Genomic DNA, 16,369 nt, shown 5'->3' with positions numbered 1-16,369 from the left:
CCGACGAAAGTCGCCCGTTCATAGTACAGGTCGATGCCAGCGACACGGCAATTGGGGGTGTACTACTACAGCGGGGGGCGGATGAAAAGCTCAAACCCTGCGCCTTCCTTTCCAGAAAGTTTTCAGAATCGGAAAGGAATTGGAATGTATGGGAGAAAGAAGCCTTTGCTGTAAAAGCGGCTCTCACTACCTGGAGACATTGGTTAGAAGGAGCCCGCCATCCGTTCAAAGTCTGGACGGATCATAAAAATTTAGAAGCCCTGCGCAGCCCTCGCAGGCTAAACGCCAAACAACTGAGATGGGCGGAGTTTTTCTCTAAATTCGATTTCACATTAAACTTCCTCCCTGGGAAAACCAACTTCTTGGCGGACGCTCTATCACGCATGCCCCAGCACAAAAGCAAAAGGGAAGAAACAGTAGACACAGTCTTCTCACCTACGCAATTAGGGGGCGTGGTGACAACACGCAGCCGCACAACCCGCTTTCCCCAACCCGACCAGGGATGGAGAGATAAATTAAAAGCTGAAGTGGAAAAGGAGGGGGAAGATGTGCCCAAAGACAAACTGCAACAATCCGATCAGGGGGAATGGCTCTGGGGAGATCGCTTCTATGTACCCAAAAGCTTAAGGAAAGAAGTGTTACAACGCTGTCACGATGCTCCCACAGCGGGGCATTATGGGTACTTAAAAACACTTCATTTGGTACAACGCCAATTTTGGTGGCCGGGCATGCGCAAGGACATTTCACAATATGTAGCGTCTTGCCCCATTTGTCTCAGCGCCAAATCCCGAAAAGGAAAACCTCCGGGACTCCTACAACCCCTAGAAACACCAAACCGACCGTGGGAAATAATTTCCATGGACTTTATCACAGACTTACCCCCCTCCAAGGGACACAATTGTATCTTAGTCGTAGTCGATTTATTCTCCAAGCAAGCCCATTTTATACCCTGTACTACAATTCCTTCGGCTAGAAAGTTAGCCGACATCTTTATAAAGAACATTGTAAAAATACATTCTTTTCCATCCAAGGTGATCTCGGATCGCGGCGGACAATTCGTTGCCAACTTCTGGCGGGAGCTTTTACAACTACTGGGTATTGAACAAGGTCTGAGTTCAAGCCATCACCCAGAAACAGACGGACAGTCGGAAAAAACAAATCAGATATTAGAACAATTTCTGCGCTGTTATATTAATTTTCAACAGGACAATTGGTTCGATTTGATCCCCTTGGCAGAATTCTCGTATAATAACAGCGTGCATGCTTCTACGGGAGAAACTCCCTTCAAAATCGTCTATGGCTTCCACTTCAAGCCCTTCCCGTTCGAGGCACTTCCTCCCCCTACTACAGCCTCCAAAGACGTCACCGAATGGTGGGGGGAAGCAGCCCAACAGTGGACGCAGATTAAGAAACATCTCATCAAAGCCAAACAGGATTACAAAAAATACGCTGACCGCCACCGCGCGGCAGAATGGGAATTACAGCCGGGTGATCTGGTCTACCTTTCCACCAAGAATTTGAAAACAACCCAAACCAGCCGCAAGCTAGCATTGAAATTTTTAGGACCGTTTCCTGTTCGCAAAGTAATCAACAAAGTGACTGTTGCTCTAAATCTGCCAAAGAATCTTCGTCATATACATGATACCTTCCATGTAAGTTTGTTGAAGAAAGCCCCTCCTGCTGATCAATGGCACACCCGTGCACCTCCAATCCCCACTCTGATCGATGATCAAACCCACTATGAAGTTCAACAGATATTGGACTCTAAAATACAAAGAAATCGGTTGTTTTATCTCATTAGGTGGAAGGACTTTGACTCTGGGTTTGATGAATGGGTGAACTCTGTACATGTTCATGCCCCTAGATTAGTTAAGGCATTCCACTCCCGCTACCCACAGAAACCTGGGGGGGGAGCATCTTAGGGGGGGCAGAATGTCAGGACCAGACTGTTTTCTTGTGTACCTTTGCTTAACCGACTCCATTTTTAATCCTTTCAATGTTTAAGTGCTCTTTTCCAGGTGCCAAGGTTCCCAGGCAGCTATCTCACAGAAAAGGATTGTTTTGGCTACCGACGTTCCACCAAGAACCGGCCTTGGGAAGATTCCACGCTTTTGGCTTCAAAGGGGTTGTTTTGAGAACTGCGGGGGGAGGATGGGCCTGCTGTGATCTGTTACTCTGTTCCTCATGCTTTGCCTTTCATTGGTAACAATGCATATGTACCATCCTGGTCTTTGTATTCAGGCTCGTGGACTATAATAAACTAATTCTTCAGTAAAAGCCTTTTGGAAACAATGGACTGTTGTCTAATTGCAGGAGGTAGTCTGGAGTGAGAACGTTATCTAGCCACAAGTCTGACACAGTGGAGTGAGTCAGGATAACAATGACTTAGATCTCTCTGGCCAGGATGCAAAGGCAAATATTCTGGCCTGGATGAGGGGTGAGATGAGAAGGGAACTGAGAGCAGTAGTGCAAGAGTTCAGAGAAAAGCAGACACCATCCACTAAGGGGAGTCAGAAACTGCCCTCTAACAGAGGCAAAAGGCAGGCAAAGTCTGATCCCCATCATAGGTCTAAGAAGAGGAGGAAAGAGAAGGATTAGACAGAGGAGTCCTCTAGCCAGTCTGAGGAACTCAATTCTGACTCTGAAGTCTCGACTCGAGAGTCATATACTGAGGAAGAGCTGTCAGAGGAAGAGGAAGAGACAACAACCTCGGCGCACATCCGGCTTTTTCCTCAGGAACTATACTCAAGATTATTACCAAAGGTTCTGAGGGTGCTTGAAATTACCCAGAAGGACACAGGGAAAGAGGACACAGACCAGTCCTACCCACAGGGCAGTGAAAGAGTTCTACCCAAAGTGGGACAGCCACAGACCGGGATACCCTTACCAGCCATGTTCCATAGCATACTAAAGGCAGAGTGGGATAACCCGGCAAGGCCAAAGTCCTTGCAGTCAGTGTTCAATAAGTTCTACACCCTAGGGAAAGGTGCAACAAAGAAAATCAAGCTACCGGCAGTGGACGACTCTATATCCAGCTTGGCTACTACTTCTGTGCTGCCTATGGACGCAGCGGGCATGCCTAAGGATCCCTCTGACAAAAAGATTGAGCATGCACTGCGTAAAAACTTCGAAGCGTCTGCAGCATCATTAAGAGCCTCAGCCACAGGTTCCTTGTTCACCAGGGCAGCATTCACCTGGGCATCAGATCTCGTAGAGGCGGGCAAGAAGATGCCAAAGAAGTTCAGGAACGTGATCAAGAAATTAGCCTTGACAACAGCTTTCTTGGCAGATGCCTTGATGGATTCCTTTCAGATGTCATCGAGAGCCATGGGCTTCAGTGTAACAGCAAGACATAATATGTGGCTCAGAAACTGGGATGTGGACCCCCTGGCAGCCATTACCCTTCTCAGGGACCAAGCTGTTTGGAGAGGCACTGGATAAATTCCTGGTAGAAGACTCCGAAAAGAAAAAGGTCCTGCCATCCAAGAAACGAGACTTGAAGAGCAAGAGTAAGCAGTCCTTTCGAGACTCCAAGTGCTCCTTTCGATCAGGATCTGATAGACCTTTCAAGAACCGGTGGCAGACAAGGCCTAGGAGCGACAGCAAACACTTCAACGTCAGACGACAGAGCCAACAGTCTAAAGGACAGTAGAAAGGAACCCAGGCATGACTTGGGTTCTCCATTTTATCTTCACAAAAAGCCTATGAGGTAAAGTGAGACTGACTGACTGACTGACTAAAGGTCAGTCTGACTTTACCACACTGGCTCAGCCAGTTGAACCTTTAACCCAGAGTCAAGATGAATAGAACAAAAAAAATAAACTCTGGCAAATACCAAACTAAATTATTGCCAATTCCATACACACCCCTCCAGATGTAGTGCCATAAGAATATTTTTTCATATCTATCTTCCTTGTGGCATCATCAATAAATATCTTAATAACGTTATTATGTGCTCTTCAAACCATAATACCGATGGAATTGCAATCACAGTTAGTGAATCTACCAAACTTGTCTTGCTGGAGTTTTGATTTAAGATACTGATATGAATGCTCACATATCTAATCTCTATATGGCAGGAGGGAAGAAATTTTTGTCCTTTCCAAGGCATTCATTTGCCTGTGTACACTTTACACAGCAAAAATGGAACTTCAATGTAACCTGAAAACAGGATTCTCCTCTACACGCTTTGACTGGACATTCTTCACTTTTTGATATTCAGCATCAGTAGTTGTTATCCAAAGACTTTGCTACAGCAATCAACTATAGACAGTACCAGACATATAGCAGTCAGTATTTGACAACATTTGGCAGCATCTAACAAAATAGCCATCAATATCTGACAACATCTGAATGCTGTCATGCAGTTATCTATCCATAATTAAGTTTCTGATAGATGACTTGCAACAGAATTCAGTAAAGTCTGTCTTGGCTTAGTTCATTCATTTTAACCAATCTATAGTGAACCTTTGAAGTCAAATATTAGCTCTTACTTTAGGTGTAAATCTTGAATTCAAATTCTGACATTAAAAACTGCATAATTTGCAAATCTGCTGAGCTGAAGCTGAACTGAAACATTTTACTACCATAAACCAGTGGACTAAAGTGGATCTCATAAGCCTGCCTAAAGGACCCTATGTTTGTATTTGGTAATTGGACACGGTCATAGTTCCCTGTTATGGGATAATTTATCATTTATACATTCTGAATGTTATGGTTGTATGATAGATTTTACAACTTTGTTAATATGTATCTCTTTTGGAAAATTTTTAGTAACATCCACAGCAGAAAAAAAATAAGCCTGTGTAAAGGATTGTATTTACAGTGTGTGGGCAATGTCTGTGCTTTATCTGTTCCATTTATCTGTTTCTCCATTTGTCTCTCACTTCCCTGCAGCTTCTCTCCAGTCTGTAACTACAGGGTTAGATCTAGTGATGGTCTTCTACTAAGCTGGATCCAATGAGTCCTGAGCCAAAGAATCCCTCATCAAAGAGAGGAAGTTTTTGTCCATTGGAGAAAATATTTCTCAGTCAGAGCCACACTCTCAGAACTATGTTGCAAGTTATTCCCCTCCTCACACACACACCCAGGGAGGGACCCCCATATTTGCAAACTCCCAAGACCTACCAACTCAGCTGTTAGAGTCCGGGATAAAATATCCAGCTTGATATCAGAAAAAGAAGAAGAAGAGATGGTGGTGGTGGTGGTGGTGATAGTAAAAGTAATCTTTGGATAACTAGACCTAGAAGTTATTTGAGAACTGCAGAACTGTCAGACAATTACATTTCCAGCGACTAGATAAAGGCAGTTCTACAATAAATCCAAAGGCCAATGATGCCAAGGGAGAGCAGCAAGAAAAGGCTAAGACTGCCTGGTCAATAACAGTTAGGACTATATAAGTGAAATTTAAACCAACTAAGGTAACCAAAATTAGATCTGTTAACTACAAATTGCAAATTAGTCAAATAAAGCATAACTAGAAAATGATGAAGAGGAATTAAATACAGAGAAGTGAAAATTCCAATTCAGTGAGCATTGATAGCATTGGAAGTTATTTTGAAAAGGAATCTGACAGCGGGATTTATTCCTCACACTCCCTTATCAGTTCTGAAAAAACCATTGGCTCTGTTGGTATATCAGACCAGGACCATGTGCAGCCCTAACAGGATCAGACCACTGATGCATTAAATAGATAATATAACTTAAACTGCTCTCAAGAGACCCCTGCAACTGTATGGTCTTCTTAAAGATAACTCATCTTTCCTTTAAAAAGTTTGCAGGATAAATGATCATTACAATATCAAAATGTGGGTATTAACCTTAACAAAAATAGATTGAATATGAGTGTCTATCGATCTCAAATTCAAGCAAAAGCAATTTTCACTGAAAATCCCATCTTTGTACCATTGTTTCACTTTCTTTAAATATATTGCCCATACATCATTCCGAATCAATTTTACATCTTTGTTTCCAGTGAATAGCAATGATCAGATCAATCGTAAGTCTTTATATATTATTGAAGGCTTTCACGGCCAGAGAACAATGGTTGTTGTGGATTTTCTGGGCTGTATTGCTGTGGTCTTGGCATTGTAGTTCCTGACATTTCACCAGCAGCTGCGACTGGCATCTTCAGAGGTGTAGCACTGAAAGGCAGAGACCTCTCAGTGTCAAACTGTGTCACAGTTTGACATTGCGAGATCTCTGTCTTTTGGTGCTACACCTCTGAAGAAGCCAGTCACAGCTGCTGGCGGAACATCAGGAGCTACAATGCCAAGACCACGGCGATACAGCCCGGAAAATCCACAACAACCGTAAGTCTTTAGCTTGAACCATAACCAAACTGAGTAGCTGGCAATTCTAGAGATGCTTTTCTTCACAGAACCACTCCAGATGTAGATCAGTTTGACCTGAGAGAGTATTTTGCAGTTACTGTAGGACAAACGTTTCTTTGCAACATGTTAACTAAAACTGTATCCTTATAGAGTCCACCCACATCCCAGGATGCTGCAACACATATTGTGTGTATGTATTTGTGAGTGCTTCAAGTACACAGTTTGCCAGTGACTTTAGCTTTGGGGCCTTATGATAATGTGCTAGGGAAAGTATGCAATACAAATCAGGTTGCGTTTGGAGAACTTGTATATTGTAAGTGTACATTGCAAGTGTAGCCCTACGCGCTCTATCAACCACATCCTAGAGTCCAATGCTTTCAAAAATAAGGCAAACCAAACCCGTGCACACATTTTTATATTGTGTTAAATTACACTTTAAACATTTATATATGTTAACATTAACTGGATAGGGCTGGCATTTATTTTATTTAAAATAAAATAAATTTATTTATTTTATTTAAAAGGCAACCTTGTGAGTTCATGTGTGATGTCCTCAAGCATAGATAACTTTAAAAGAGGTTCACAGAAGTTAGGTCCATCAATGGCTACTAGCCATGGGACTTCCATATACAAACCTCTAAATACCAGCGCTAGAAAGCACCATCAGGGGAAGGTCCTGACCACTATGCCCTGTGTGAGGATCCTCCCTCACTGGCGCCCTCTCCTGATGGCCTGCCATCCTACCAGCTCTCCAGGCAGATGTCCTCCGGCCTCAGATGGGCAGGGAAGGGGGTTGCACCACCTTGTTCCTTCTCCTGCCCTGGGAGTAGCAGCGTGGTCCAGCTGTCTCTCCCTCCAGAATCCTCCTCGGCCTTCACAGGAACCTGAATTTAAAGGCCTCCCCTGGCCCCACCTCCCTGGCTCTGGCCCCAATCGTCACCCCGTCTCCCTGACTGGCCCTGCTCCCAGCCTATCTGATAGGAGGGCTGGGTAGACTCTGTAGTCTCCTGGCCCCACCCACTCCATCCCCACCTAGGGTGTGGCATTTGGTCTGCTCTCTGCCTGGCTCGCCCCTGCTGCTTCTGAACCTTCCCCAGTGGCTCCCTTGGCATCTTGGGGCCTGCGCCTGCCTGACTTGTGCTGATGGCAACCTCCTGTGAGCCTGGATGAAGTGGAGCCATCTGGGCAACTGCAGGAGACAGGTGAGTCTGCTGAGTGGCTGCAGGCTGTTCCCCAGAGTTGTGCCTGGGCGTCGGCTGCAACTGGCCTAAGGGTGGGAGAGGCCTGGAGGCCTGTAGGGACTCCTGCAACTGAGGTACTGCCAGAGGCTGTGCTGCAGGGCCTAAAGGGGGTGCCTGCTGCTGCAGGGCTGGTGGTGAGGGTGGACAAAAGGCCGGCGTTGCCGGACACCCTGTTTGTTTGGCCCTCAACTGATATGGCCACTGCATGAAACAGAATGCTAGACTAGATATACCACTGATTAGAACCAGCAAGGATGTTATGTTCTTATGTTCCGTCCTACTTCTGTACAACTTTCTCCTCCCTATGCAATTGCAAATGTGTCCTAAGGTACAAATAGTTCTTGCATTATAATCAATTGCCATATAACTTATCACTTCAGCTACCTCATTTTCATTTACCACCTGTGTAGGTTGAATTGACTGTTATGGTTCAATCAGTTGTAGATTGCAGTATAACAACTAGGGGGTGTGCAAAGTGAAACAAACGAGCCAGAAATACACTCTGGAATCGCTGGTTTGGTTCATTAAAGTGGCTTCTGGAATGGTGAAGCAAATTCAGGAAACAAAACTGTATTGACTCCCCCCGCCCATGAGAAAATTGTGCGTTTCAATTCGGTTCTTACTGAACCAGTGCAACCTTGCAGGCAGACACTGGGTTGGCAGCAGCAGGTGGCAGCATCTTTTACTGTTTTCCTTAATATTAACCAACTAATTGGATCTCAAGGAGAGAGACTGAGTCCTAATGTAGCGTAACTCCATTGGTAGGAAGGGGAATGTGTGTTTTGTGCATGAGTGCATTTTTTCTTCAGCGTTTCCTGAGCAATGGCATTGGCATTGAGGGGCTCCAATTCACAAAAGGCTTGCTTTGCACCAAGATGGTTGTGGGAGGGAGAGGCAGATGGCATGGTGCTGTCAGCATTATCTTGCCAATCCCTTTTGTCCGCTTTTATTCACAATGCAAGGAAAGGCCAGCAAGCAACCTACGTCCATTCAGGTGTGCACTTGTGGGTTTGAAGAGGGAGGGAACTCTTCTAGCTTTTGAGACCTAGGATGCCTCAAATGCTTATGCTATGCAGGTTAGGGTATAAATGGAAATATTATTATTTATTTATTATTTATGTCATTTATAGTCTACCTTTCTCACTGAGACTCAAGGCAGATTACACAGTGTGAGATTAGTATAGTCAATATCAGGGACATTTCCATAAACGATGCCATAGGGTAAATAAACACAATTCACAAAGACATAGCATTAGTAAGAATCCATACAGAGTTGAAGAAATGTTGAAACAGAACATAAGCAATTCTAGGGCTGACATTAGACCACATGAAGCACAAGTAACTTATAGGAGCAAATATTTAAGAGGTAAGACAACATAGTGGTGAAGTCTATTGACTTAACTCATTAGCGAAGCATTTGAGAACCCCCCCCCCCCCGGCAATACAAAAGCCTTTTTGAATAATTCGGTTTTGCTTTGTTTGCGGAAAACTAGGCGAGTGGGGGCTTTCTTGACTAGATGTGGGCACGAACAGCATTACAAACTGAAAAAACCCACGATTGACTGTTCGTGAACAAGCTGTTTGTGAGGCCCCATTTCAAACAAACAAGTAGTCTTTGCAAGCCTCGTTTGTGGCATTCATCAGTCATTTGTCAAGCCAGGCAGTCTGGCGCCTTTCAATCAATTCCCCTGGAAACAGAGGCATGGACTGTCTGAACTCTGTCTGAACTCCTTTTGGCTTTCCTTCTGGCTTTAACCCCTCAAAGCAGCTTCCATAGACAGTCCAGTTTTTTCCACTGTCAAAAGAAAATGACAGGAAAGGGAGGGACCCACGGATCCCATGGAGATTCTCCCCGCCCCTCTGGCACCGGGTGCCACAGCCTGGCACCACCACCACTGTCTCGGTGCGAGAGGGACGGGGAGATTCTCCCTGCCCCTCTGGCACCGGGTGCAGCAACCCGGCAGTACCGCTGTTGTCCCAGTGTGAGAGGGACAGGGAGATTTTCCTCACACCTCTCGCACTGGGTGCAACAACCCATTGGCGCCCATTGTTCTGGTGTGAGAGGGACGAGGAGATTCTTGCTGCCCCTCACACACCAGGTGCAGCAGCCTGGTGGCACCACCACTGTCCAGGTGTAAGAGGGATGAGGAGATTCTCCCAGCCCCTCTTGCACTGGGTGCAGCAGCCTGGTGCTGGCTCTCCCAGTGCGAGAGGGATGGGGAGAATCTCCCTGCCCATCTCACTCTGGGAAGCAGCAGCCTGGCGGCACTGGGGTGGGCAGGGTGGTGGTGGCTGGGGGCTGGAGGTTGTTTAAAAGGCCCTGCCACTTACAAGTGGCAGGACAGGGCCCTTTAAACTATCTGCTAGCAGGTGGCAGGGAGGAATCCCCCCACTGACACCTGCCAGCTGATAGTTTAAAGGGGTCATTAAAGGGCCATGAACAATGGACAACAAACATGTTTGTGAACAGGTCATGTTCATCAATGTTCATTGTTCGTGGATGGCAATGAACAGCGTGTTCGGGGTTTTTTTCCCATTCATGCCCATGTCTACTCTTGATCTCCTCAGGCAGGTAGTTTCACAGGCCACGGGCCACCACAGAGAAAGCTCAAGTATGGGCTGCTGTTGATTTTGCCCATGTGCATGGTGGAACCCTGTTCAGATGAGCAAAGCTGCCGTGGAGGAACATAGGGAGGGAGGTGATCCCATAGGTATGCCAGGCCAAGAGCTTTGTATGTGATAACCAGTACCTTGAAATGAGCACAGTAGATGATAGGTAGCCAATGGAGTGACTGCAGAATGGGAGCAATGTTCATGTTCCTGCTCGCTCCTGATAGCAGGCAAGCCACAGCGTTTTGCACCAATTGGAGTCTCCTAGTTAATTTGGATGTATAGTGCATTACAGTAGTCAAGTCTTGATGTTACCATAACATGGATCCAGGTAGCCAGGTCGGCCATGTCGAGATAAGAAGCCATCTTCCAGGCTACAGGGAAGTTGTAAAAGGTGTTTTTTGCAGCTGCCTTAACTTGTTCTATTAGTAGCACTGGATCCAATATAACCCCTAGGCTCTTAACCGCATCTGCAAGGGCTAGATGAACTCCATCGAAAGTGGGGAGTACAATGTCCTTCAAGATCTCTGCTTTCCCAACAAGAATCACTTCTGTCTTGTCTGGGATCAATTTCAATTTGTTCATTTTTAGCCATTTCACTACAGCTGTCAGGCAGCAACCCAAGATTTCTACTACATCCTGAGGGGACCTGGGTAGCGAGATAGAGTTGGGTGACATCTGCATATTGGTGACATTCAACTCCATAGCTGCCAATGAGTTCTCCTAAAGGCTTTACATAGAGGTTGAAGAACATGGAAGATAAGATTATGCCCTATGGAACCCTGCATGATAGCTCCCATTCTAGAGACAGCTGATCTCCAACAGCAACCCTTTGGGTCCATCCCATGAGAAACAATTTAAACCAGTCCAAAGCATATCCTTTGATGCCAACTTCTGTCTCTAGAGTCTAGACACCTCAACAGGATGGCATGATCCACTGTGTCAAAGGCTACAAACAGATCTAGGAAGGGTAATAAAGAGGCATGGCCTTTGTATGTATCATATATATATATAGTGGATATATATCATCCACTAATGCTACTAGTGATGTCTCTGTCCCATGCCCTGGTCTGAATCCAGATTGGAAAGAGTCTAGAGCGCTAGTGTTTTCCAAGAAGAACTGGTCAGCTACTGCTGTCTCAAACAGAGAAGGGTTAGCATCTAGCAGTGCAAGTCATCTGTTAAGCTGTGTAAACAAGATGCAGGATAAATAGAAGTGAAACCTACAGCACTTTTTCTCCTATGGCAGAAGAATTTCACATGCAGCAACCTGTTTTTATTTGTACATTGAACTAAGGCAAATTATTTTAGGATATAATGCAAAAATAATTAATTTTGCTATGCAACAATTAAAATAAGATATTGCACTGGTTCTTTTAAAAAGAGATGGGCTATCAGCAAAAATAAAAAATCTTCTGAATACGTTTGTTATTTTTTCAAATAAAATACAGTGTATGAATTTTCATTAGGTTACTTAATTCATTAGGTTACTTTATTCCTCCTGCAAATACTGAACGTATCCTAGATATTTCAGTAATAACAATTCAGTAATAACCTAAATAAGGAGGGAAGGGAGACAGGGTGCAATGTGTACTCATGTGCATGTGTGCAAAGCATGTGCTCCAACACACATTCCAGTTGTATTGTCGAAGGCTTTCACAGCTGGAGAATGATGGTTGTTGTGTTACACCTCTGAAGATGCCAGCCACAGCTGCTGGCAAAACGTCAGGAACTACAATGCCAAGACCACGGCAATACAGCCCGGAAAACCCACAACAACCAACACATTCCAGTTGTCTGATGTCATTTCTGGTTCAACCCAGAAGTGGTGGGTAGTATTAGGGACTAGAGGTGAGCACAAACCTAAATACGAACCAAAAAAACCCATGAACCAGCCTGGTCTGAGGTTCGCAAACCAAGGTTTGTGGAAGCTCGTTTCCATGAACTTCCATGAACTGGACTACTGGTTCGTTTGGTTCGTATTAAAGGGCCAGTTTAAATGGCCATTTCCCTGGGGGAAATGGCCATTTAAACTTTTCCTGCCACTTGCAAGCAGCAGGTCCCTTTAAACTATCAGCTGGCAGGCGGCAGGGGGGGATCCCCCCTCACCGACTGCCAGCTGAAAGTTTAAAGGGACCTGCTGCTTGCAATCAGCAGGGCCCTTTAAACGGCCCACCCCCCAGCCCCCAACCCCAGCCCCTCACCCCCTCCCAAGCCCCAGCCCCCCACTTACCTTCCATCTGATGCTGGGGTGGTGGAGGCCTCCTCCGCTGCCCTGTAGGCCCGTGCGGCAGTGGGGGAAGCAGAAAAGGGCCCTCCTGCCTCTCAAATGGCAGCTGCAGCTGCTATTTGAAGGGCAGAAAGGGTATTTTTGGCCTTCTCCTCTGCTGCATGGGCCTGCAGGGCAGCGAAGGGTGCCTCCACCACCCCCAGCATCAGAGGGAAGGTAAGTGGGGGACTGGGGCTTGGGGGTGTGAGGGGCTGGGGTGTGAGGTCTGGGGGCTGGGGGTAGGTGCTGGGGTTTGGGGAGTTTAAAGGGCCCTGTTGCTTGCAAGCAGCAGGTCCCTTTAAACTATCAGCTGGCAGGTGGCAGGGAGGGTTCCCCCGCCTGCCAGCTGATAGTTTAAAGGGTCTTGCCCCTTGCAAGCAGCAGGAAAGGGCCCTTTAAATGATTAAATGCCCCTTTCCCTGCTGGACTGGTTCGTAACTGGGCCAGTTCCATGCCAGTTCATGGTTCGTGGAAACCCCATGGTACGTTTTTTTTCTGGTTCATGTCCATGTCTACTAGGGACAATTCAGTAAAAATCATTCCCAAACATAGCTTTTTGTGGCTGATTTTTATTGAATCAGCCCTCGTGCAACCCATTGCTTCTGGGTTGCACCAGAAATAACATCTGTAGACTGGGGCATGTGCATGCCCATATCCCCGGCCTGTATCCTGGCATGCCTCCCCCCCATTTCCCCTGTTTCTCTCCACCAGCCACTTGAGTTGTGGCAGGGGACAGTGGAAGGGGATCCCCCCCTACTCAGTTCGGAGTGTCAAAATACTTTATTATTATTTATTATTATTTTATTATTTATGTTATTTATTATTTATGTTACTGACATTTGTGCTTGCTTATCCTTGAATATTTCGCATTTTGTGTGTCTTTGAATAGTGCCACACTTCCTCTGTATGTTCAAGGCATACGGCAAGATGCTGCATTCAAATTTAAACTATTTATAATTTTTCTTTTAATCAAGAGAAAGGAGAGCAATTCAAGATTTTCTTCTTTAACATTTTTAATATTCCAGAAGACTGAAGTCTGGCAGAAGTTAGTATTTATTCAATTATGTTGATTTTTTTACACTACTCCTATAGAGACTGCTCAATATGCTTCACAAAATAAAACGATGCAATGAAATCATATAACCACAGCATAAAAACAACCCATAAAATCAGGTAGCACTGAGTGTTTCACAGCTCACTAACAAAACCCTAAACCACGTATTAACACAAAACCACCAAAGTAGATAAAAATAAAATTCCTTTAGTATGAGAAATATATAAAAGAACTTGCTAAACTTAAACTGATACTCACATTTTATCATCTATGTAAAACTGTACATAGCCTCTTAAAAGAATGCTGCACAAATGTATTTTACTGTTTGCTACTCATTTTGCAGGAAATGGAATAACTGTTTCAGATGGGTATGATTAACATTATTCTCTTAAGTAGGTAGTCGTGTTGGTCTGCAGTGGAACAGTAGGATCGGAATCCAGTGGCACCTAATCTTGTTGGTCTCTAAGATGCCACTGAACTCTAATCTTGCTATTATTCCCTCAGAAATTTGGGTTTTTTTAAAAAAAGGAAAAAAAGAAAAAAAAACTAGGAACCACAGCAGCTAAATCTCCCTGTTCTAAATAAATTTATGTACAAAGAAAACCAAAGTAGACTATAACTCACGTTACCATCTCTCCCAGTACTACTGCCCCATGAACAAGGGTATAGCCATATTAATACATAATTGAAATTTTAGTATCCATAACTAAAGAATGAATATCGTTGTTTTTAACATGTAGCTCCAACTATATTCCTTTCCTCTCATTAAAACTAGTTAATTTCCTACAGTGTTTTAAACTTCCACAGAGTTTCTTGTTTCCTAGGGTAAAAATTGCCTTTGCAACTGTCTTGAAAATTGGGCCAACTCCTTTTTATTCCATGAGGGCTCTCTTTAAACAGCTGTGCAACATGCAAAAATTCAACTGCCAAAGTTCTTATTGGCGTGCAGGGACTTCACCTGTTGATTTTCGCCTGTTGTGGCTTTTTAAAGACACAGAAGTCCTGAAAGAAAAAGGTGCAAGCCTATGTATGAGGGATGTGCACTTCTGATTTTGCAATGGAATATCTAAACAGTAGTCCAATCCTGTAACTAAGAGCCAAACTATACAATGTAGATCTATGATTAGATTTCCTGATACTTTGGAGAGGGCTTAGTGAAATGTGCAGCAAGCTGCATATTTAAGTCTTACCTTTTTCTTCAGCCCTAGCTGCTGTTTGACCTAAGAGAAAACTTATTTTCCGTTGTGGAGCACACAGCAGAAGGGAGTGGTATTTTGAATGGGAAAATGTCATGTGGAAGAAAACTTAAATACATCCTAGTTTACTGGTGTGAATAAACGAGTAGCCCCCTGCATCTGTAGTTCACCTTAAAACAAAAGCCAGAAAATCCAGCCACAGATTCCCCATGTAACCATGTGTTTCTGTTTATTCTAAGGGTTCAGAACAGTACCACTGTTGGGTTCCTTTGCATTATACTGTTCTTTGTATAGCATCAAAGCAAGAGCATGCACACGTTTTGTAGACATTCATTTCACCCATACATTTAGAAAGGCTACAGTTTTCTATCCATTATGGGAAACCACCTTTTTCTTTTTTGCTAAGTACAAAAATACCCTTAGAAAGATAGGAACATGATGTTTTTAAATCAGTCTTTTATAGACCATAAAAGAAATTAGCTGTGAAACTATCAGTAATTAGATCTCATCTCCTCCCACCCCATTGAAGAGAATCAAGCAGTATCTGACAAAGGTGAATTGTATAGCAGCTTCACATATTAAAACTGATTGACTGAAAATGCTGTGTTGCTTTTGATCATTATGTTAAGGCATTCTGTCAAAACCACTTAAGCTGAAAGGCAATGATGCAATACGGATGGAAACTGTTCGGACATGTTTTAAAGTCTTTCTCCATTATCACATTATTATTATTACTGCCAAATATTGGGGGGGGGGGGTCTAATGGGGAAGAGGGATAAGTAGGGAAGGGGGCTGAATGGAAATTGAGAGGCATGTCTTGGATCAGTTCTATCCTAACTCATCTGTATATGAAAAGCTTTCAGTAAGTGAAACTGAATAACCTGACAGCAGATACCTGAACATTAAACCTGACACTGAGCAATGTGTAGTAGAGGACAAAGTGCATTAAATAGTAAAGAATGCATCATTCTGGGGTGCAAGCAAATGGTCCACACTTGCCTCTTTTATCAGATTCATAAATCTGGGTCCAAAACGCCATGGCTTATGCCTGTGACACTGCAGGGAGCTGACAGTCATTTGGGAAGCACGCTGGGAAGCCACTGCTACCATGTAAACTGCATCATACATCAGAGCTGCTTCTGTCTATGGGGAGAAAAAAACGGTTTTTTAGCAAACTTCTTTGGTCCTTTTCTTCCTTTAAAATACTGTCCCTTTATTCAAGGTTTGTGACACTGCAATAGACTAACTTATATGATGAAGTAACCATGTGCCTAATTTTAGGTATTTGTTTTCTGAAGCAGCAAACGTTAGGATCTGGCCATTTGACAACAATTTAAAATGACACTGCATATAATCATCCTTGTAATAAAGCACACTATTACTTATGATAAAACATCATAATTATTCAGAAGTATCTTGCATACCAGGAAAAATATGGAAAACAACATTAATGACATACTAAAAAGCTTGTGTAAACTGCCATGCTAACCTGTTTTAGACTTAAAAACTGTTAATCTTTTGGGAGATCAGGAGACTTAATTCTCTGGCTGTTTCATTCACCTAGGGAAATGTATTGAAAAGGTTTTTGAAATCCTATGTGACCTGAATTATCAACTAATGTTAAAGTAGTGCAGATCTGAGATCATTCTGTGAAAGAACAAATTAAA

The 16,369-nt window shown here is 43.9% G+C and overlaps 1 protein-coding gene across 2 annotated transcripts in view; it reads right to left on the bottom strand.

The window, feature by feature from the left end:
* The window catches only part of GRIK1 (glutamate ionotropic receptor kainate type subunit 1), a 270,840-nt gene that overhangs the window by 78,752 nt on the left and 175,719 nt on the right, over positions 1–16,369 (bottom strand). For both annotated transcript variants that reach the window (XM_054973686.1, XM_054973687.1), the window contains exon 7: positions 15,702–15,845. In XM_054973686.1, the coding sequence (XP_054829661.1) occupies positions 15,702–15,845 (144 nt within the window). The remainder of the gene's footprint in view (positions 1–15,701; positions 15,846–16,369) is intronic.

This window comes from Eublepharis macularius, chromosome 3 (assembly GCF_028583425.1).
Source record: "Eublepharis macularius isolate TG4126 chromosome 3, MPM_Emac_v1.0, whole genome shotgun sequence".
Classification (NCBI taxonomy): Eukaryota; Metazoa; Chordata; class Lepidosauria; order Squamata; family Eublepharidae; genus Eublepharis; species Eublepharis macularius.
This window is presented reverse-complemented; position numbering and strand designations above follow the sequence as displayed.